Here is a 23,045-nt window from a genome sequence, read left to right as displayed (position 1 = left end):
TGAAGGTAAGAAACTGCCAGAGAAATAAATTTTAAGACCTAAGTTTTGTGCTAGCCATGCCATGTACAAATAAGTAAGTCCCATTAGGACAACAAAATCAAAGTTAATGGAAAAATAATCCTTATGTCCCCTATCCACTCTGAAAATAAGAATGGCAACTAGAATAAAAGATAGAAAAAATAACCTGTAACATATGAGGCTTGAGGGAAACTGGCTAGCCAGAGGAAGGCATATCCTAGAGAGGAATGCTGGTGAGAAAAGTGTCTGGAGACAATTAATACAACATTTTATAAGCAATCACTTATAATCTTGTAAGATTACTAGCCCAGCTTGTAAGAAGAGTATCACCAATGAAAATAAGAATGACAACAAAAGTTTTCTAAACATGGGACCTACCGAAAAATTATTTTATGCAAAAAATAAAAGAGAAAAAAAATAAACATTAAACAACAGAAAGATTATGCCATGAATCTGAAAATTATAAGCAAAGCATTCTTCCATAAAAGTAAAAACAAAACAAGATTCCTGAGTGGACTAGTTTAAAATAACAGTTGGTCTAATAGTAGACCAAGCACTCTCCATGAAAATAACCATTATTATTATATAAACCATGGGGAGAAAATGTCTTAGAGTCAAAGAGCTGAAGAGAGTAAGAAATTTCCTGGCCAAATTGAAGGGGAAATGTGAAAACAGAAAGATAAGTGAGCAACGAGGTCTGTTTGCCCCAAGCAAAATTGGTAGAAGTAAACCAACTCTCAAAAACAGCGAATTAAACTGCAGGTTCACAGTGCTTGTACAGTCCTCTAGCTTTAGACCTAATTTAAGGTAACCCAGAAATGGTATTCTAAACAGTCACCAGGCAGAAGCAAAAGAAAATCCTTTCTGGAGGAAGGCATCTTCTTCCTGGGCCTCAAATTACTTACAAAAAGTTTTTTTTTAAAGAACAATAAATAGTATACAATCAAAGATAATTAAGAACACAAAGAATAAAACACCATGCACAAGAATCAGCAGAAACAAGACAACAGCAACAACATGCAACAACTTCAGATATTGCCATTACACACACTTCTAAAAATTACCTTCATAGTTTAAAAGAGAAAAGACAAAAAGCACTTATCTTGAAAAATTGTGACTTTTGTCCTTTTCCTAATTCATTTACTACTCTGATTTCTTTTTGTGAGAGGCAGGGCAGTTTAGCAGAATATGCATGGGCTTTGAACATGTATTCAAATATCTCACCACTTACCAGCTACATGAACTAAGGGCAAGTTAACTTCTTGCTTCTGTGGCCTCACCATCAAAACACAGATAATTCCTACCTTTCAGGATATATTTTAAGTACACACATAGAATTCCATTAACTAGACTACAGTATTCGATAAATATTGGTTCCTTAAACTACAATGTTCTCTGTTTTCCTCCTCACATTTTTCCCTCCCTCTTCAACTATACCCCTCTCCTAGCACACACATACACATGTACACACACATGAGCTTTAGCATCTTTTTTTTTTTTTTTTTTTTTTGAGACGGAATCTTGCTCTGTTGCCAGGCTGGAGTGCAGTGGCGCAATCTCAGCTCACTGCAACCTCCGCCTCCCAGGTTCAAGTGATTCTCCTGCCTCATTCTATCGATCACAGATAGAATCCCTCCTCTGGGATTACAGGTGCCCACCGCCACACAAGGCTAATTTTTGTATTTTTAGTAGAGGTGGGGTTTCACCATGTTGGCTAGGATGGTCTCGATCTCCTGATCTTGTGATCCTCCCGCCTCGGCCTCCCAAAGTGTTGGGATTACAGCCGTGAGCCACTGCGCCCAGCCAATCTTATCCGTTTTAAGACTATTATCTCCATTCCACCACTTCTTTACTCTCTTCCTCAAGCTTGATTACATTCTAGTCCTATGCTGTCCAAAATAATACCCATATCTACCATATACATTAAAATTTAAAAGAATTAAGTTTTCTTGCACACTCAACTAGCTACATTTCAAGTGTTCAATAGCCACATATGAGTATATATCTACTGTTTTAGGCAGCACAGATAGAGAACATTTTCATCATCACAGAAAATTCTACTGGACAGCACTGCCATATTATTCTGATTCTTCTAATTAACCACCCCATTCTTGGTCTAGTAATTTCTCTTCCTCTTTTATCCTCTTTGTAAGTATTCTCTATGGCTTTGGAAGAATGTTCTTTCTTCTCTCTTATAATGTTGTTATGTTTCAGCTTCTTTATTCCATCAATTATGACTTCCAGATATCTAACTCTATCCCTATACTGTGATCCACAGTTCAATTAATCATTATACAGTGTCTTTTGGACTGACACTGAATAAATACTAGCCTGGGAACCACGCCAGTGATTGTCTTACTTCTGAGGAGTGTTGGGAATTTACAATGGCAGTGAATCCTTGATAGTAACCAGAGAAATGTCTGTAAAATAAGCCAACTGAGTATCACTTATAAGTAAAATCTACTACTCGGTATCTCTGTCATCCTAATTGCTTAGCAAACTCTAGGATGCTCTTTGAAGTCTATTCTTGAAATACGAGCAACCTAAATGCAAAAACTCATGTCATGTTGCTTATGTCATCCTTCCATGTCACTTATTATAGGACCTTCAATATAATTGATAGTTAATTTTTTTGTTGTTGTTAGTAAAGTGATGTATTCAAATCAGATAAAAGTTAAGAATATAGGGTATAAAAATCAGATAGGCCTAGAGAATCGAGTCCTTATTCTGTTATTTGATAAATGTGTATCTTTAGGTAAGTTATTTTACTTAAGTTTCCACATCTGTAAAATGGAGGATAAGGTCTGTTTTAAAAAGCACAAATGAGAGAATGCATCACGCACAGTAAAAGACCTAAAAAGTGATTATAAATAACATTTAATAACAAGAAGACAGTATAATGATAAATTTGGATACCTTGAGCCCCAGAAAACTTGTTATGTGTTCATAGGAAACTTAGAGCCTCTTTTGAACATCTCAAACATTCTTTCAAACTAAAGCTTTAAGAGAAAAAAAGGAAAGCTCATTTCTAGACATAACACAATTTTCATTATCTTACTCAGGGTGACACACTTTTAACAAAATATTACAAGGTACAGAAAAAAAGCAAGAAAAACAATTCACTGCCAACAGACAAAGCAATCAATAGAACCAGTCTCACATATGAGACAGATATTGGAATCATCAGAGAGAGAATTTAAAATTACTGTAATGACTAACTTAAAAGATCTAATGGGAAAAGTAGCTAACACACAAGATCTGGCAAGAAATTTCAGCAGAAACATGGGAACTATAAGAACAAATAAAACAGAAATGCCAGGAATGAAAAACTATTTAAAAAGATGAATTAATGCCTTTAATAGGCTCATTAACAGACGTGAGAAGACAATCAGGAAACTTCAAGGCAAGTCAAAAGAAATTACCTTATCCAAATTACCATAATGAGAAAAAAGACTGGGGAAAAGAATAGAACAAGGCATTTTACAGTTGTGAGATAAATATCAAAGTTCTAGTATACATGTAATTGGAAACCCAGAAGTAGACAGTTTATTTGAAAAAATAACCAGGCTGGACATGGTGGCTCACGCCTATAATTCCAGCACTTTGGGAGGCCGAGGCACGTGGATCACGAGGTCAGGAGATAGACACCATCCTGGCCAACATGGTGAAACCTTGTCTCTACGAAAAGTACAAAAATTGGCTACACGTGGTGGAGCGTGTCTGTAGCCCCAGCTTCTTGGGAGGGTGAGGCAAAAGAATGGCTTGAACTCAGGAGGCGGAGGTTGCAGTGACAGCGAGCTGCGCGCCACTGCACTCCAGCCTGGGTGACAGGGTGGGACTGCGTCTCAAAAAATAATAATAATCACTAAGAATTTACCAAAATTAATAAAAGACACAAAGCAACAGATTAAAAAATTCAGAGAACACCAAGAAGGATAAATACCAAAAAACAACAGGAGTAACAACTAACCATATCATGTTTAGACTGCTAAAAACCAAAATATAAAAAGGAAAAAGAAGAAAAAAATTAAATGCAGCCAGAAAACAACAACAACAAAACATATTCATCCAAGAAAATGAGGATATAAAAAGTTTTTTTAAATTACGGCAGGGTACCCATCAGAAACCATTAAAGACAGAAGAAAAAGACAGAAGAAAAAAAAATGGAGTAAATTTTCAAAATTCCAAAAGAAAACAATCCTCAAAAACCTGCCCATTGAGAATTGCACAGCTGATGAAACATCTTTCAAAATAAAGGCTACAAACAAAATTTTAAAGTATTCATTGCAAGGAGACCAGTAAAACAAGATACAAGAAATTTTTAAGAGAGAAACAATATGATACTAGACATACACTTGGACCTACATTAAAATATGGATGGGGAACACTGGAAATGGAATAAATGTAAAAAACATTCTTACTTTTAATAACTATGAAAAACAACTGATTATTGAAAAGAGTGATCAGCAAACTATGACCCATGAGCCAGATCTTGCCTTTGACAAGCCAATTCATCTATGTATTTGTCTATCTATTGCTTATAACCATTTTCACACTATAAGGATAGAGCTGAGTGGCTGCAAAGACAGAGAGTGAGGGACTCACAAAATCAAAAAAATATATTAGGTAGTCCTTTACAGAAAATGTTTGCCAACTTCTGGTCTACAGCAACGATAGTAAAATATCATTTCTTATGTGATCGAATTATGACAATAGCAAAGTATGGGAGGGAAACATAGGGAATATCAGTGGTGAAGATCTTACATTACACTTGAAGTACATATCATTTGCAAGTAGACTGTGATTATACAAAGATATATTTGGAAAATTCTGAGTTAATGACAAAAAAGAAAAAAGTTATACATAATAAGTAAATACTATAGACTAAATATAATCATAAAAATTGTTCAATTAATGGAAAAGAAAATGAAAAAGAAAAAAAGGAAACAGAATGAAACATGAAGCTGTCAACAAGATGGTAGATTTAATCAATCCAATCATATTAATAATCATATTAAGTACAAATAGTCTAATGACACCCATTTAAAAATATAATTTTCATATTGTATCAAAAAATGAGGACCCAACCATATGCGATGTACAAGAAAACCACTTTAAGTATAAAGACATAGATAAGTTAAAATAAAAGAATGGAAAAAGATATACCCAGCAAATACTGATCAAGGAAAACTAAACAGTTATATTAATGTCAAAGTAGCCTTCAGAACAAATAATATTACCAGAAATAAATGGGAATATTACAGAGTAAGAAAGTACTCAATTATCCAAAAATCATAACAATCCTAAATGTTTAATGCACCTAACAAAAGATCTTCACAACATATGAAGAAAAAACTGACAGATCTGAAGACAGAAATAGATATATTCACAAATTTGCTTGGACTCTTCAATATTCATTTACCAGTAATTAATAGAACAAGTAGAAAGAAAATCTTCAAGGATAGAGACCTGAGTAATACTAGGAAGAACTTGAACCAACTCACACTTATAACATACTTCATTCAACAACAGCAGAATACACATGCTTTTCCAGAGAAAATCAATGAAACCAAAGGTTGGGCATTTATAGCAATATGAAAGCTTTATGGAATATCACCACTCTACAGTTATAAATATAAATTTTAAACTTAATGCAAATAGTTATTATTTATGACATATTAGACATTATTATGTACATTTAAACTTTATGCATCTAATTCATCTCATTGTGACTTCTACTTTTATGTACAAAATTTTTAAGGCAGGAGATGCAGAAACAAGAATTGTAACTTTACTAAAACAAGTATGTCATACTTTCAGGAAATATTCTAATGTTGAAATCCATCTACCGTTTTTAAAGCAACAATGATGAAAACAAAGGAACACCTGGGGAATGTAACTTGCTCATCTTTATGTCCCTAGAATCTAGCACAAGCTTGGAACATCATGCAAAGTCAATAAATATTTAGTGCTAAACTGAAACAAGGGGAAGATAATTTTAAAGTCATAGAGTATATTATGTTTTGCTAATGTAGTAGTTCTCTATTTTGCCATAACACATTCTCACAAATTTAGTTGCTTAAAACAATGTAAATTTATTATCTTACAGCTCTGCATGTCAGGAGTGTTGACATGGGTCTTAATATGCAAGATAAGGCCAGGTATTGGACTGGATGACGTTCCTTTCTGGAGGCTCTAGGAAAGAATCCCTTTCCTTGCCATTCAAGCTTGTAGAGGCTACCACATTCCTTGGCTCATGAACTTCTTGTTCCATCTTCAAAGATAGCAACAGGGGATCAAGTCTCTCAGTGCATCCCTCTGACTCTCTTTTCCCTCTTCTTCTTTTATTTATAAGGACTTATGTGACTAGATTAGCTGTACCCAAATAATGAAGGATAATGCCATCTCAAGTTCAGATGATTAGCAACCTTTTGCATCTGCAACCCTAATTCCCTTTTGCCACATAAAATAATATATTCACAGATTGTGGGAATTAGGATGTGAACATCTTGGGGGCCATTTTCTGACTCATCTACTAAGGTTTTAGTAAACTGTATAAAAATAAGAAGGCATTCATCTGGTACTTTTAGAGTTGTAATATAGCAATACAAGAGGATAGTATCCATGATATGTAATATTTTACTTAAAAGACTTGAAAAGGATACAAATCTATCATAGGCTATTGTAATATATCTAAAACATTATATAGAATAATTGGATTTTAAACATAACATTAATAGTTCATTTTAATTTTATCATTCTTTTCAATGAAGGGTTGAGCCATTAGGATTTATGCACACCACACTTCTAATTGTAAAAGCAGAAAATGAACCAACTTGTACTCTGTGATACAACAGTATAATTACTTCACACATCAATTCAATTTAAGATAAAAAGAAGGCCATTATATCAAAGGAAAAATATGAATGTTAAATATGTAGTCAAAGCACAGTCAATCATACAACAATTTAAATCGCCTTCATTTACTATCTTATTCGATTCCAAGAATGCCAGAGTCAGCATGCCAGCTCCATGGATTAAAGTAGGGTTTTGAGTCAGTATTCCAACAGTCAAATTTTTCTGCCTGGTAACAATGAGTATAATTCAATATTTAACTCATTAAGAAATTATTTATTTATTTGCGAATGGATTATGTCACTTTTATTATCAAGGTTTTTTTATTTTGTCTAGGAGAAAATCCATCAAAAAGTAAAATATTTACATCAGTAGTGAAGCTGTCAACATTTAAAATCGAAATGACTGTATGACTGTCAATGTTTAGAAATAATTAATGTTCATATATATGATACAATAGTAAAATACTATACAGGGAAAACTGTCTTTATAAATATGAGATAGGCACAAAAATGTTAATTGAAACTTTTCTTACTGATCACAAACTATACCAAACGTAGTGTAACACATATATTATTTACATCTAAAATTTATATTTACTATAAATATTATTTATATATGTTTATGTATCACAAATATGTATTAACATAATAGTTGTATTTATAATGGAGGGGAAAAAACCCTCATTGTACACTATTCAAATTGCAAAGGAAAATTAAAACTTTAAAGAACAACCATTGTCTCTGTCAATCTAGCATAGTTTTTAGCCATATCAAGACAGTCTTGAAATAATAATTGACCAGGCGCGGTGGCTCAAGCCTGTAATCCCAGCACTTTGGGAGGCCGAGATAGGCGGATCACGGGGTCAGGAGATCGAGACTATCCTGGCTAACACAGTGAAACCCTGTCTCTACTAAAAAATACGAAAAACTAGCCGGGCGAGGTGGCGGGCGCCTGTAGTCCCAGCTACTCAGGAGGCTGAGGCAGGAGAATGGCGTAAATCCGGGAGGCGGAGCTTGCAGTGAGCCGAGATCGCGCCACTGCACTCCAGCCTGGGCAACAGAGCGAGACTCCGTCTCAAAAAAAAAAAAAAAAAAAAGACTTAAATGTGATACAACTTTTTTGTAAAAAATAGAAAAAAAATCATTTGAAAAGATTCTCCTCCCAAAAGCAAATTAGTAAATAGAGACAGACACACACATATACATATTGACCACACACAAGTCAATGCTGTCTTAACTGACCTAGCCTATTTTATGTTATAATACATATAGAACATAGAAACTAAAGCTCTAAGTATACTATAAAGTTAAATTTTATAAATACTTGAAAAAAGTCCATAGAAGGAAGACAACTCATCTTGCACATATCTGATATAGATTCATAGAATTCTACAGTGTTTTGTTCATCAAAGATTCTTGTGTTTCTCTAAATACATATCAGCTCCATGGTGAATTCATCCGTTTATGTAGAGCTAGAAAAATGTAAGAATACCCAATTTCTTCTTCTAGCTCTACTGGTAGGGGCACTAAAAAGATAAATGAAACTGAAACTGGAAGGTTTTACAAAGACCATATTAACAAACTGAAGAATTTTCAGGCACCAAGTTATATTTTTTCTATAATTCACCTGTGAGACAATATGACTCTATCTAAATATATGTAATTGGAGTGCCAGAAGGAAATGGAAGAGAAAGGTGAAAAGAGGTGGGAACAACAATAAGAATCAGTTAAGTTAAAGGGGCGTATTGTAAAAAGGTACAGTGATAAAATAAATAAAACAAATGAATAAAATAAGCCAGAAGAAAATATAAAATAGAATAATACGCATATGTAATGTAAGAGAAGAAAAAGAGGGAAGAAACACAGACATGTGGAACAAATGGAAAATAAACAGAAAAATGGCAGATTTAAAATCATGTCATTATTACATTAAACATAAATGAAATAAACAGACATTAAGAAAGAAAAGACTGTCAGAATAACTTTAAGAAACAGAAAAGCAAGACCGAATTACGTGCTACATGCCTAAAATTTGAAACAGCCCAAACACCTATGAACAGGTGAATATAAAAGCAAATTTGCCAAAACCAAATAATAGAATATTTCTCGTCAATAAAAATGATGAAGCTATTGATATAGTTAAGTACATTTCAAAATATTGTGCTGAGCAAAAGACATACATATAAATGCTGAATGATTCTATTTTCACAAAGTAATAGAACACTCACAACTATTTTCCAGTGATAGAAATCAGGTCTGATAGAAATCAGATCTGATAGAAATTAGATCCAGCTGATATGTATACAGTTTTCAGCGGTAGGGGAGAAGGTGGGCCTGCATAAAGGAATTATGATGAAACGTTTCGGGCTATAGAAATATTTTACCTCTTGATTGGGGTGGTATTCAAACAGGTATATACTTTTGAGTAATACCAATAAGCTGTAAACTTAAAGTGGGAAATTCATTGTATTTTATGAAAATCATAATTTAATAAAATTGAGAAAGTGAATTAAATTAGAAATCAACAATATATCCAGAAATGCTCCAAAATTTAAAAATTAAACAATATACACTAAGGGCAATGTTAAAAGGTGGTTTCCTGGATGTTTAAAATCACACATACAGTTTAATTTGGAGGTATGAGCTTAACAATATAATTAATAATAATGTGAAAATTGACTAGTAATTTAAAGTTACACAAAAAATTATTTATATGCCTATATGCAGACACAAACACACACATATATATACAGAATAATTACCAATTGAAGCTGAGCGCATTTGTCTCATGTGAGTTTCTATAACAGAAGGATCCCGAGAACTGTAACTTCCCAATTCAGGATAAAAGCTGGAGCCAATGTCATCTGGAGGGTTGTGTCTCCCTTGTGGATAATTCTTGGCTATTCTAGGGTCCCAGTGCTCCAACACTGGATGATTCCAATGTATATATTTACCATCGAATTGTGGATTTCCATACCAACTGTAATAAAATACATGTAGATAATTATTCAGAGGTGGTAGTTCTTCCAAGTTAAGTTCAGGGGCTTTGGAAGGTTTCATAGTGATTTCAACACTTTTTAAATTCTTGGTATTTGTTTCACTGTTGATTCTGTCACTCTTTCGGAAATCAAAACTTTTTCCCAAATGAATAGTTCGTTGATGAAGTTCTGGAAGAAGGTCAAGTCCAAAAGGAGCTCCAAAAGTAGCTGTATTTGGTCTCAGCATTTTTAAACCCATCATCAGAGAGAAAATAAATAGAATAAAAAGTGCCAAAATGATGCAAGTCCTTCTCCGAAACTTTGCCATGATGACATACTTTAAACTCCAAAATAGTAAGTGTTTTGCTGCAATTTATTAAAAAAAGATAATTAGTGTTATCAACATTATTTTCCAATGTATTCAACATGAAAACTAAAATCCATAAATTTCATTACGTTGATTAATACTGATTTCATCATATATTGGTGAAATTAAGAAAGTGAAGTAAGATATTAATTATACCATCATGTATAAATGTCTACAGTAAGGGTCTATGGCTAGAATAAATGGCAATATTCATTTGGATATATCACCATGTACATGCCAATTACACTGAGTCAGACGAACCTTTAGGAATTTTTATTTATGAAATTAAAATATGTTTTTCATTACTTGAACAGATTATATGTATACTGAATGTAGGAAGGGAACATTCTATGTGTATGAACTAAAATTTTATTTTTAAAAATCATTTATTTATTTATTGTAGAGACAAGGTCTATGTTGACCAGGCTGGTCTTGAACTCTTGGGCTCAAGCAATCCTCCTGTCTGAGCCTCCCACATTACTGGGATTACAGGTATGAGTCACCACACCCCTCGCCTGAACTAAAATTTTCTAAATCTAAGTGTAAAATTTACAAATCACAGTTAATAAAAAGGAAATACGAGTATATAAAAATCCCAGTCATTAAACAGATTTTCCAAAAATTTTTTAACTAAGAACAATTTCATAAAAGGGAAAAATTACAAATTTGGAATAACATTTTGAAGTGAAATAGAATCGGACAAAAATTTTTAAATGACAGTAGAGAAAAAAAGAATAATCACAAGTAAGATATTCCCAATTTAAAAAAAAAAAATTCAGCAGGCTGGGCATGATGGCTCATGCCTGTAATCCCAGCACTTTGGGAGGCTGAGGCAGGAGAATTACTTGAATTCAGGAGTTCGAGACCAGCCTGGACAACCACAGGGAGACTTGATCCCTACAGAGTTTTTTTAAAAATTGGCTGGGCATGGCTATGTGTGCCTGTAGTTCCCCAGCTACTCATGAGCCTGAGAGGGGTGGATTGCTTGAGCCCAGGAAGTCAAGGCTGCAGTGAGCCATGATTGTGCCACCACACTCCAGCCTGTGTGACAGAGCAAGAAAACGTCTCCAAAAACAAAATTAATTTATGACTCTGCAAATCTTACTGAACAGAGGTTATAAAAAGTAATTTATAACTTCTGAAATGGTACTATATGTGTTTTTGTTTTAGTAAGTATGTTTATGGACATATATTAATGCAGTGCTTCTTGGCTAATTAAGAAAAGACACTATTGCTGTGTGTGTGTATTTATGTATGAGTATATGTATATAGGTACATATACATCATACGAATGAAGTATTCAAGTCTTTTTATATACAAATTTCTTATTAGAAAGGTATTTGGCACAATGCTGACACTGATTGCTTTATAAAATATGAGTTCTATGATACATCATGGTGCTGTTATTCTTGAGAATTAAGTTAGAATAGACTAACTCCAATAGAAAAGACAGACAAGTGAAACTTCCTACAAACTGCTGCTTCTATTCTACGTGTATTTAAGAAACACTAAAGTAACCAAGTGCATTTCTTTAACAGCTAAAATCTTAAGGTCAATCCTGTTTAACTGTGAATAGTGAATAATATAAAGAACAATATAAAAGAATAGTATAAAAGACATACGTCTAGCTTAGGACATATGTCTAGTTTAAGACATATAAAATAAACATTCAAAAAGAAATCTGCCAGCTTAAAAGCTCTTTTCTACTTCTTGTGTTCCCTGTGAATCACCAGTCCTGCCCTTCTCCCTGCCTAAGGGCAACTGCTTGACTTTTGTGTTTTCCATTACACCTCTTCTTTCTTTATAGTTTTCCCACCACACAAGCATATCTGACTAAAGTTAATTGTATTTTGTCTGTTTCAAACTTTAAGCAAATATGGTGTGTGTACATATATACATTATATATGTGTATATATGTATACTATATATACGATACATATACCATGCATATATATCAAGGCATGCAGCTACATAAACATGCGTATGTGTATGTGTACACATGCATGTATGTATACATGTATTTACATATTATGCATTTTGTTATATGTGGACACGTCATATATTCGCATATTATATATATATGATTATATATACGTAATTAAATGTTATTTAAATTCATAAAACTCTTGGGAAACAATATTAATTACTACATCTTTTCTGATACTTTACCTGGTATCCTAACTCTTCCACATCCCTGCATTCCATCACATCAGTTCCTTCCCTCTCTAATAAAAAGCTATGTAAATGAACTTTCAGTAAAGGAAGAGGTAGACAAGTCTGGAGATTTTCTTTTAATAACTATATACATACTGGTAAAACGTTCCTCCAGAAAGTATCTAATTAATTACAAATGAGGACATAATGACAGTGGAAAACCTACCAAAACACCAATTAAAACTAATGATCAAAATTGACTTTATCAGGCAATTTTTAATAAATATGACCATTAGTCTGCAGAGAAGCTGTACTGAGAAAAACACAGAATCACTGCTGTGACATTCCTGTTAAAAATTAATCCAGATCCTGCCTCAGCCTCCTGAGTAGCTAGAACTACAAGCATCAGCCACCACGTCCGGCTAATTTTTTTGTATTTTTTTTAGTAGAGACGGGGTTTCACGGTGTTAGCCAGGATGGTCTCAATCTCCTGACCTCGTGATCCGCCCGCCTCTGCCTCCCAAAGAGCTGGGATTACAGGCATGAGTCACCAGGCCGGGCCAGGCAGAGCTGGCAGTGAGCAGAGATCGCGCCACTGCATTCCAGCCTGGGCAACAGTGCAAGACACCATCTCAAAAAAAAAAAAAAAAAATTAAGCCAGATCTAATCACGAGGAAGCATCAGACAATATATTAAAGAAAGGATACACACATACACATAAATACACATATATTCATACATATATGCACACCACATACATACACTATATATAATGTATGCTTACATACAATGCAACATATAATAAGGGCGTGTGTGTGTGTGTGTGTGTGTGTGTGTGTGTGTGTATAATGGTAAGCAAATGTGGTAAAATATTACCATTTGGTGAATATGCAGGAAAAGTATACAGAAATTGTTTGTGCTATTTATCCCAGCAGTAAACTGAAACATGTGAGCTGTTAACATACCTGCTTATTTCTGGAAAGGGCTAAGTCATAAGGTCTTTCAAACCCTCAACTACATGACTCTAGGAAGTGAAACTTCTACATGTGAGTTGTGGCAGTCCTGTTGCACTAACAGGTGTAAAAGGATGATACAACCATTTTGGCATGCCATTGTAATTTGTTGTCTGAAATTTTCAAATTATTGACATCACAACAAATATTTCCCCCTTTGCTTAAAGGGAGAATTTTGATGAGACATGAAGCAAAAATATTATTTTGGATGTAATATCATATCAACTATTATGATACATAATATCATATCAACTGTCTTAAAGATACACACAGAAGGAAATAAACATGTAAAATAGTTATGTCTGGGTGATAAAACAGTGATTTTCTTACTATTTTCTAAAAGTAGAACATAATACTTCCTAAAGAAAAGGTCTGGATAGGTATTCTATAAGGAAAAAAACAATGGTAATGAATGTTGGAAGAGTTACAGAGACAGGAGAAATAAGTAACAGATTTAGAAATTAATAAGGCATTGATTTTTGAAATGTTGCTTCAGCTAAATGGCAAGATGCATGAAAGATCAAGATACATAATAAATCTGAAGATGTAAATTCAAATCAGTCACGCTTAGCTGTGTGATCCTGGGCAAGTCATTTAGCCTTTTCTTAAAAAAGAGGGTATATGTTTTGCCTACTGATAAAACTGTTCTGTGAATCATGCAAGACAATTTGAAACAGTAATGTTTTATCAAAGAGTAAACACTAATGAATTTATAAATAAATGAAAAGTGAAGAAATATAGGAAAAAAAGGAAATTTAAAAAAATGTCTTAGGTTCATTTTCTAGATCTACACATGAATACAAAGCACAAAATGTCCATTTATGGAAGCTGTTTTTTTTTTCTCTCTCCCTCTCTCCCCCATAAATGTAATTTCTTAAGCTGATCCCTCTGTCTTCTCATTTTACATTACTTCATTCATTCAATTAAAATGTGTGCATCACATCATTATAGATGACACACAAGCTCAATTTTAAAAGGTATCTACTGGCTCTGGCTCAACCTCCATATCTCAATTAAGTCATCTCAGCCTAAATAAACACAGATGGGCACTGAGATTTAAAATATGAGCTCTGTAGTTCAAATGCCTGAGTTCAAATGCCAGCTATGCCATGTTTTAGTTATCTGACCTACAAAACTGACCTGATCTTTCTGAGTTCCTTTCCTCACCTATAAAATGAGCTATTACTTCACTCATGGGATTTTTGTAAGGATGAAATTAGTTAATATTGTAAAACTCTCAGAATCATGTGGCTTAGTATAAGACTAAATAAATATGAGCAATTGTTTATGATGATGATTAAAGATGGGTGTCTGGGAAGCAATTAAAATAGAACACATTTTATTCTAAGTGCCTATTCTCTATATGACCAACTATTGAAATACCAGTCACCTTCAAGCCAACGTTAAAATGCTGCCTCTTCTTGATACCTCTCCTGATTCCACAGTGGAAAGTTCTTACTCCTCATATATTTCATTGTTAACAGTATTTACTTTTTAAATTGTCATTTCTTATGTATTATATCATGCTGTGCATTTATATTTATATTCCCTACTAGATTGCTCCTTAAGTTTCAGAAATAGAGTCTTTATCTTCACATTCTAGTAGAGTATAACATATCTTTCACATAGTGTTAAGTGTTCAGCTTAAATAAAGTTAATTTCTGGCTCTTTAGTGTTTCATTGGTATTTTGGCAGTATATATATATGTGTGTGTATATATGTATATATGTGTGTGTATATATAGGTATATATAGACTGTGTATATATAGACTACTGACCGTATACACACTTGATAAGTTTACAGTGTATACTGAACATATTATAAAGAATCATAAAGATCCAATAATTTTAAAAATCCAATTTAATGAAAAAAATCATCTTCAACACTGCAAAACCACAATGACCCTTGAGATGCCTAAAATGTCTGATCTTGCACGAAAGGGATGGAGGAACTAATTTAGCTTCAATAAATGAAAAGTTTTATAAGTCACCATAGAAAAAAAATTACAAGTTAATTGCAGATATGTTTCCAAAGCAGGGACCTACTCAAACTATTGGCTACTGAAAATTTGTTTTCTCCTCAAAAGGCTGTTTACATTACTCACACACAATAGGTTCTTTTGAACCTATCGCTTCTATTTTTTGAGTTTTGTGCTTTTAATTCTTTGAAATGCTGACTTAAAGCTTAGTGATGTCTAATAAAAAATTATTGGACATATCCAGCTAGCTAAGAGATCCCAAGAGATTCAGAAGCAGGGTGGTATGAATTACTACTTCAAAAATTATTTGCTTTTATCATGCAACTCAGAAAATCCAAAAAGACTGCCCCTTTTAATTATTATTAACTAAATTAAATCACACAGATTTTTGGTGCTTTTTAAAAAATATATATTGTTTTCTTCTAATTTTATTTTGTATGAAGCCACCGGAGATAAATATAACTCAATAGTAGAAGACACATCTGGAACTTTCAAAATCAGTTTCAAAATCAATTCTTGCCCAGGTCAGTTTTATTGTAAACACTTGTACCCTCTGGTTAACAGAAATTCAGTTAGGTTTAGATTCATCCTTCCTTTCTAACCTGCACAACAACCTATGAAGTAGAATTTCTTTTAACTTTATTTTACAGATGATGAAACTGAGCAGTTGGTAACTTTTTCAAAAATCTGTGGGTCAGCAAATGGCCAAGCAACCAATCTAAGGCTAATCACCCAGCAAGGAGCAGATCAAGTCCGGCTCAAGAACTCAAATTCTTGTCTATGCTATTCTGCCTTCCTTCAAGGTATTAGACAAATCAAATTTAGAGGATACACCACAGTTATTTTTGTGACATAAGATGAAAGCTGCTGCTATATGGTTATGTTTTCAATTAAGGATTATGTACTTAATAAACAATGATTAACTGTTACCTACTCCATAAACTGTAGCCCAAACTTAAAACTAAAGACACCTTATTCTATTTTCTGATCATACATTCACTATTCATCACACAAATAACAGCAACAGTTCTGGAAATGGTGTTTTCATTGTTGTGATTTTTTGTTTTGGGGGGTGTTTTTTTGCATTGAGCCTGGAAATCCACAAATTCACAGCACTCCTGCTTTTTTCAGGTGTGATACACCTGAAATAGATGTATTGTCATGAAAGTGATTTGCAAACAACGTGACACAGTATCACCAACATCTAGGTTTTACTTTATATATTTTTTCAAACTACTGCCCCAATACTTTAACTTGAAGAGCCTATTTCAGTCCCATTTTTCTTATTTTCAAGTTCATAATCAACATTATCCCCCCCTTGTTGTTTTATAGCACTTCCACATTTTCATGTTTAACACTTATCCGTAGGGTCTTGCAACAACAAAACCAGTTACAATTGCCTGTACTTCTAGTTGCTTCTTTGGAAAAAGGAACACCAAAAACACTAATCCAGCATTGTTGCATCCCCAGACTTAGCAAAGGGTAAGAGTCTAAGATGACAGTGCCAAACACGTTAACAGGTGAATTGAAAAACCATCTCCAGCGGCCTCGCCATCCGGCGGTCTCCTCCCGATGCCCAGAGGCGCTGAGACAGGCGACAGCAACCTTTCCGCTGCACCATGAGCCCAGCAGGCCTCGGTCCTTCCACTCTCCCGGTCGGCTCAAGGCTCAGAGGCAGTCTTGGGGAACAAGGAGAAGGTGCTGAAAAAGGCTTTCATCCGTCCCGAAATCTCCAACTTGTCTGGGGGACGAGGAAAAACCGAGGCGACAGGAGGTTCCGTTTCAAAGAGGAGGCGGCGACGAGGCCGGTGGGGTGGGGATAAAGCAGTGTATAAGGCAGTAGAACTAATGCAGACTAATACAGGCGTAAGAGTGACAGCTCAGGTTAATGGGGGGTCTGGGGGTACAGACTCGCCGCTCGGCGCCACCAGCTACCTGCCAGAGGGGCGCCGGGTCAAAGGACGCCAGGAGGAAAGCCGCCACCAGATTGGTTGGCGGGCGAGCGCGCAGGCGCCCGCGGTGGACCTCGTGCCCTCTGCCGCCACCGCCGCCGCCTCTATGGGGTCCGAATCGTGCAGCTACTCACCAGCGTCGGGTAATCCGCTTCCTGCGGGGTCTCGGCCAGAGCAGAGGTTGAGACCCCTGAACAGAGAGCAGACTGCCGCCGCGCCGCGGGCCCAGGCAGCCCTTCCTCCCCGAAGGCGCGCGCAGAGCGTTCCGGGAGCTTTCAGGGGCGGGACGGGCAGGGGCGGGGTCACGGAGCGGGCGGGGCTCGGGGGGTCTCCCGGAGCCTCCAGTCGCGGGTCTAAGAGGCCTAGGGCAGGAGCGGTGCGGAAGAAAGAGAGGACTGCGTTTCGGGGCTTTCTGTAAGAGGGGAAAGACGTGTAGATTGGAGTCAGACTGCACTCCCGTCCTATTTCTGCAAGTAGAACTCACTGCCCTTAGAAACGGTCTTCTGAGGCTCAGCTGGGAGGCTCTAACTGTATTACAGAGGACACATTTTTGTTTGTTTTTATGTGAAACATTCACAAGTTGCTTGTACCCCGAGTATACTGGTTTTCGAACTTTCTAAGTTGAGGAACTGTTTTGATCTTTTAAAAAACAGAACTTTACTTGGAAGCCCAAGGTAGGCAGATGCAGATGGCGTTTTTAATTTGCGAATGTATTCTATAAAGTCACATCTGTACTGAAATACTAGAAATAATTGACGATAAGTCAGATGTAAAGAACAGGAACTTTTGAAACAGGATTACAACTGAAGATTTCCATCTTACATTCGCTTCAGAAAACAAGAAAATGCTATCTTTTATTTGCTTGCATAGTAACAGGAAATCCTTATTCAAGCTAGAACTTGCTGATGTGAACAGTTTCATAAAGGCTCTCCTTAAAAATACTCTTTACGCCAATTTTAATTGGGAAATATACATACAAGTATATCTCATGTGCATATCTTAAAGAAGAAGAATGAAAAATGCCCAGGTACCCACTACAGAGCTTAAGGAAAAAAATGCCAGTATTTTTGAAGCCTTCTAGAAAGGCCTCTCTGAAAGCATCTCCTTCCTTCCGTTCACCGTTAGGATGATTTTTATATTGCTTATTCCGTTGCCTTTCTGAAAATTCGGTTACATATGTACGATTCCCTAAAAATACTTTTTTCCTGGTTTTATATTTTATATGTGAATCATTCTTCATTTTTCCCCTTTTTTCACTACCCATTTAGATTTTGAGAGGTTTTGAGATTCGTCTATATACAAGTCCGTTTCCCATTAACTAGACTGACACATCGTTGTCCTGCTATTGTTAGACTTTTAAGTTTTTGCTGGCAAGAGCATCTGATTGCTCTTTTAATTTGCATTTGCCCTTTTTTTAAAGCCTGTTCTTAATTTTGTCTCATTTTTTTTAATTGCTTGCTTTTGAAAATTATTTTGTAGATAATATTTAGTTTTTCTAGTTTAATTCTCTCTTGTAAGTTACGTACTTCAGTATACAGCTTTTTGAATTTAATAATATTTTACATTTTAATTTTGTGCTTTTTGCTTTCTTGCTTACAAGATTCTTCCCAATATAAGAGCAGAAACTATTCTTTCTTCTACAAGTTTAAAAGTTTAATTGTAACAATTTTAGACACAGAAAAGGACAAATAATAACAATGAACACCCATGCACTCAACTCTATGTATTAAAACATTTTGCAAGCCCCTCCTCCTGATGATTCTTCTCTAAAATTGCTTTAACTATACTTGGCTCTTTACTCTTTCATTTGAATTTTAGGATGAGCCAGCCAAGATCCATTTTTAAAAATTGGATTTTAATTGGGCATTTTATTCAACTTAAGAATTGAATTTAAAGATTATTTTAGTGACATGTCTTATCTATGAACATGGTATATTTATTTTATTCAGATACTTTATGTGCTACTGTGCTTTGTAATTTATTGAATATCTTTCATTATATTGCCTCCTAGTTTTATTACTAAAATTAGAGATCTCTGTCTTTAAACTCTATTTGCTAATTGTTCAGTCACATTGTATTAAAAGAGCATCAATTTCAATATATTGGTACCATCTCCAGAAAAATTCAGAAGCTTTGCTGAATTTTTTTGATTGCTTGCTTTATTTCCTTGTTACATCTTTGGATGACCTATATAGCTAATCATATCATTTGTAAGTAAGAATAATGGTTTCCTTCTTTCTCTCTTTTTAAACCACTTATTCAGTTTTTTCTTCTATTTAACAGAGCATCCAGTGCAATGTTTAATGGAAGTAGTAATGGCATTCTTGTCCCATTCATCTCTTTACTGCGATACTGCTAACATTTTATAATGATAACAATGTTTGCTGTGGGTTTTTGGTAAATACTTTATCAGGATTATTAAGTGTTCAGTTTACAGTTCATAATGTTTTATTGTTTGCTTTTGTTTTTAACCATGAGTGACAGCTTAATAGATTAAATGCTTTTCCTGCACCCATTGAGATAATCATTGTTCCCTATTCTAATATATTTATGGGAATGATTAATACATTTTCTGATGTCAAATGAGAGGGAGAGAATTTTATTTTATAAATATGTTAGTGCATGCTCACTTGCTTAAAAACCGGGTACTTTATGACTGCCAGTGTAAATAAATTAGGGCAAGTAGATTCTCATTGCATCACCCTCTGTATCTGTCAGATTCATTGCACAATGGTGTTTATAAACTGGATTAGAATTGCTGCTAGTGCCCCATCTTGTAACTCTGACTGCTCTACCTATCCCCTGCTATTGTCAGGGAATGTTGAGGTGGCAATGATAGTAATAATGTTGTTAATATTCTTTTTTTCTTTCACATCACTTTTTTCACAGTGTTTTTATGTAGATTTTTTTTTTTTTTACTTGACATCACTGGAAAGTAAGCAAACATGTTTTGTTACAATTATCACATATATAATGTTTTTGCATTCTGAATCTTGATTTTATTTTCAAATATGGGATGGCCATAATAGCTGCCACATCCAATTTTTTTATCTCTCGTGTATACATTTATTTTTAATTAGTTCAATAATTTTCTGAATGTAAACAATATAGAATTTAGTTAATTAATAAGCACTGATGGGAAAGGTCTCCAAGATAAATGAGCAAGTGATTAGTATGTTATTACTTACAAGAGAAGTTCATGTTATATTAATATAAATTTTAAATATATATGTTCATGTATGATATATAAAAATATCTGGAAGGATATATGCATTGTTACCTATAGTGATGTAAGGGCAGGGGAATGAAGAATTTTCTTTTTTACTCTCTGTAGTGCTTTTTTTTTTATATGAGCCCATATTTATGTATTTTTTAAATTAAAAATACAGCACCAGAAGAATATGCCATTCATCTAATAGATGGTTTCTTGAAAGGAAAAAGAGCTGCATATAAATTCATTTGTATCGTAAATAGGAATTTTTTTTTTTAGCCACATGAATTAAGCATTTTATTTAATTATCAAGGACCACCTTAAATATTACTTTAAAAAATTCAGTCCTATATTGAAAATAGGTATCCTGATAACTTCCAGAACATTATTCGGAACACCCGTTTCCCCAACTAAGATAAATCCATTGCCGGATGCTGAATAGACTTCGCCCGTTACCACTTTGGATTTCTTGATAGTCTTATACTTCCATCTTCCATTGTAATGTGTTCAGCTCAGCTTCCTAGAAACATTTGAACAACGGTTTAGAAAAGTTTGCCCAATAATCCGGCACCCTCCAGGTTTTTAACAGTGAATAATGTTACTTGTGCAAGTCAGAATCTGATACCAATTAAATGGTGACAGCTTTGCCAATAAACAAGAATATGCTCTTCCATGGCTAGGAAGGGAGACTGCCACAGCTGACATAAATAGACATTTTAAGTGTGTTGCATCAGGAGTAATCAGTCACTGAGAGTCCAAAGACAAAAATGATCCAAAGAAGGAAGAATGAAAAAAAAAAAAAAAAAAAAATCCATTTTTTTCTTTTTTGTCAAATTCTTGTATGGAAGGATTCTAACACAATAAACTAATAGTAGCCTTTGGTTTATTCTAATAGGCATTTATTAAAATCATAGTCCCCACCCCACAAGATCCTTGAGGTTAATCCTATCTTGCTACTAGAAAAGCAGCAGCCATTAATCATATCTTTTGACATCAGCATTGAAGAGTCTTCTTTGTATTTCCCAGACCTAAGCAAACAGTTACACCTTCAACCATCTTTTTCTTGCCTCTATTTCAGTGGGCCCTATTGTTTGTCTCCTGATTATTTCATGTCTATTTTTCCTCTGTCCTAGAAGTTTCATTAGTATTTCCTAGCCATATGCCATTTATATCTTGGCTCATTACTCCTCTCACTGAAGATGAGAAATCAATTTCTGTCCATATCCTCTCCACTTACATTAATCAGAGATACATTTTGTAAGCAATAGAAATTGAATCTGGCAAACCTAAAAACAAATAGACTATGCAAAAAGTTACAGAATTTAGCATGAAGATGAAGGGTAGTACATTAGGTAATGGCAATGGGCAGGAAACAAGAGGGGCTAGGAAATTGGAAACACAGCCTCATATAACAGTATAGATTAGGGCACTGCTGCTTTCAGGGCTGCCCTGAACTCAATGCTGCTGACACACTATGAGTGACTTCTGAACTCTGCCTGTGTTATCTACCTTGTTGCTTCAAGATTCAAATTTTGGATTGAGATCATTTGATTAGCATACTCTAGGCTGTATGTCTTTTCCTCCTTAACTTCCTTGAAGTAGAGCCCAGAACTTTTGGCTTATTTAATGGGAAATTGGGCACAAAACACACAATATATTATTCTTCCAAAAACCTGAAGGATCTTTAGATTCTAAGTAGTAACAAAATAAAATAAATCCCCAAATAGTCCAATTATCCATCACAGTATGCTTCACTGTCCATATAAAGTTTATTTTATACTTACTGATTATTTTATTCTTTTAATCCCTATACATTTATAGGGAGTAATATGAAACAGCAATCATTTCTTAATTAACTAAATTGTTCTGTTCTTTTGATCATATCTTGTGTTTATGAAGGTGTAACTTGGATATTCCTTGACACAATTGGGGATGCAAAGAATGTAACTCCAAGAAGTGCCATGAGTAAACCACTAAAGTTTCCACCAGTTTATAGCAGCAGATAATTCAGAAAACCAAACTTTCATTGTTCCCCCTAATGCTCTAATCCTTTCACTATACCTACCAGCATCCTGACAGCAAGGAATCCATTCTAACTCTATCTCACATAAATTCACGAACTATGATCAGACCAAGGAAAAAAACTTGCCTTGGTAGGCCATGATTAAAATTCACTGGCCTCGTAGTGGTCACAGGTTTTAGGGTGACTTCTTGATGCATTAGATAAGGCTCTTCTAAGAATTGATGTACGTAACCCAGAATTAAACTCAGTGTAGGTAACTTCTAACTAAACAGGCCAAGCCCCTTTGGTGAAAGTTTTTCTCATTCTCTGATCCAAGTACTTGCCCAGGTCATGGCCTTCCTGAGTGATGGAGATGGGAGAGGGTTCTGCCTTCCCGAATAAAGAAGGCAGAAAGTTCACCTGTGATTGAATGATGCTGTTAGATGCCAATGCATTGATTTACTAGATATGGAATACTTCTCCTTAAGGAAACCCTATCCTGAAGGAAACCCTA

General features: G+C 34.7%; 1 protein-coding gene and 1 non-coding gene across 3 annotated transcripts in view; both read right to left on the bottom strand.

The window, feature by feature from the left end:
* Positions 1-17,599, bottom strand: part of MANEA (mannosidase endo-alpha) — a 30,181-nt gene extending 12,582 nt beyond the window's left edge. Inside the window, exons 1-2 of one of the 2 annotated variants that reach the window (XM_003897925.5) lie at positions 17,453-17,599; positions 9,638-10,219 (exon numbers count right to left, since the gene is read on the bottom strand). In XM_003897925.5, the coding sequence (XP_003897974.1) occupies positions 9,638-10,181 (544 nt within the window). In that variant the 5' untranslated portion in view covers positions 10,182-10,219; positions 17,453-17,599. The remainder of the gene's footprint in view (positions 1-9,637; positions 10,220-17,452) is intronic. The other variant, XM_021937622.2, reaches the window with a different exon arrangement.
* Positions 17,600-21,122: 3,523 nt separating this feature from the next.
* Positions 21,123-21,242, bottom strand: LOC116275571. Its single transcript, XR_004184688.1, has one exon. It is a non-coding gene; the product is annotated as a small nucleolar RNA SNORA24 (small nucleolar RNA).
* Between the last annotated feature and the right edge of the window lie 1,803 nt (positions 21,243-23,045).

The sequence above is a fragment of the Papio anubis genome, chromosome 6 (genome assembly GCF_008728515.1).
Source record: "Papio anubis isolate 15944 chromosome 6, Panubis1.0, whole genome shotgun sequence".
NCBI classification, from domain to species: domain Eukaryota; kingdom Metazoa; phylum Chordata; class Mammalia; order Primates; family Cercopithecidae; genus Papio; species Papio anubis.
This window is presented reverse-complemented; position numbering and strand designations above follow the sequence as displayed.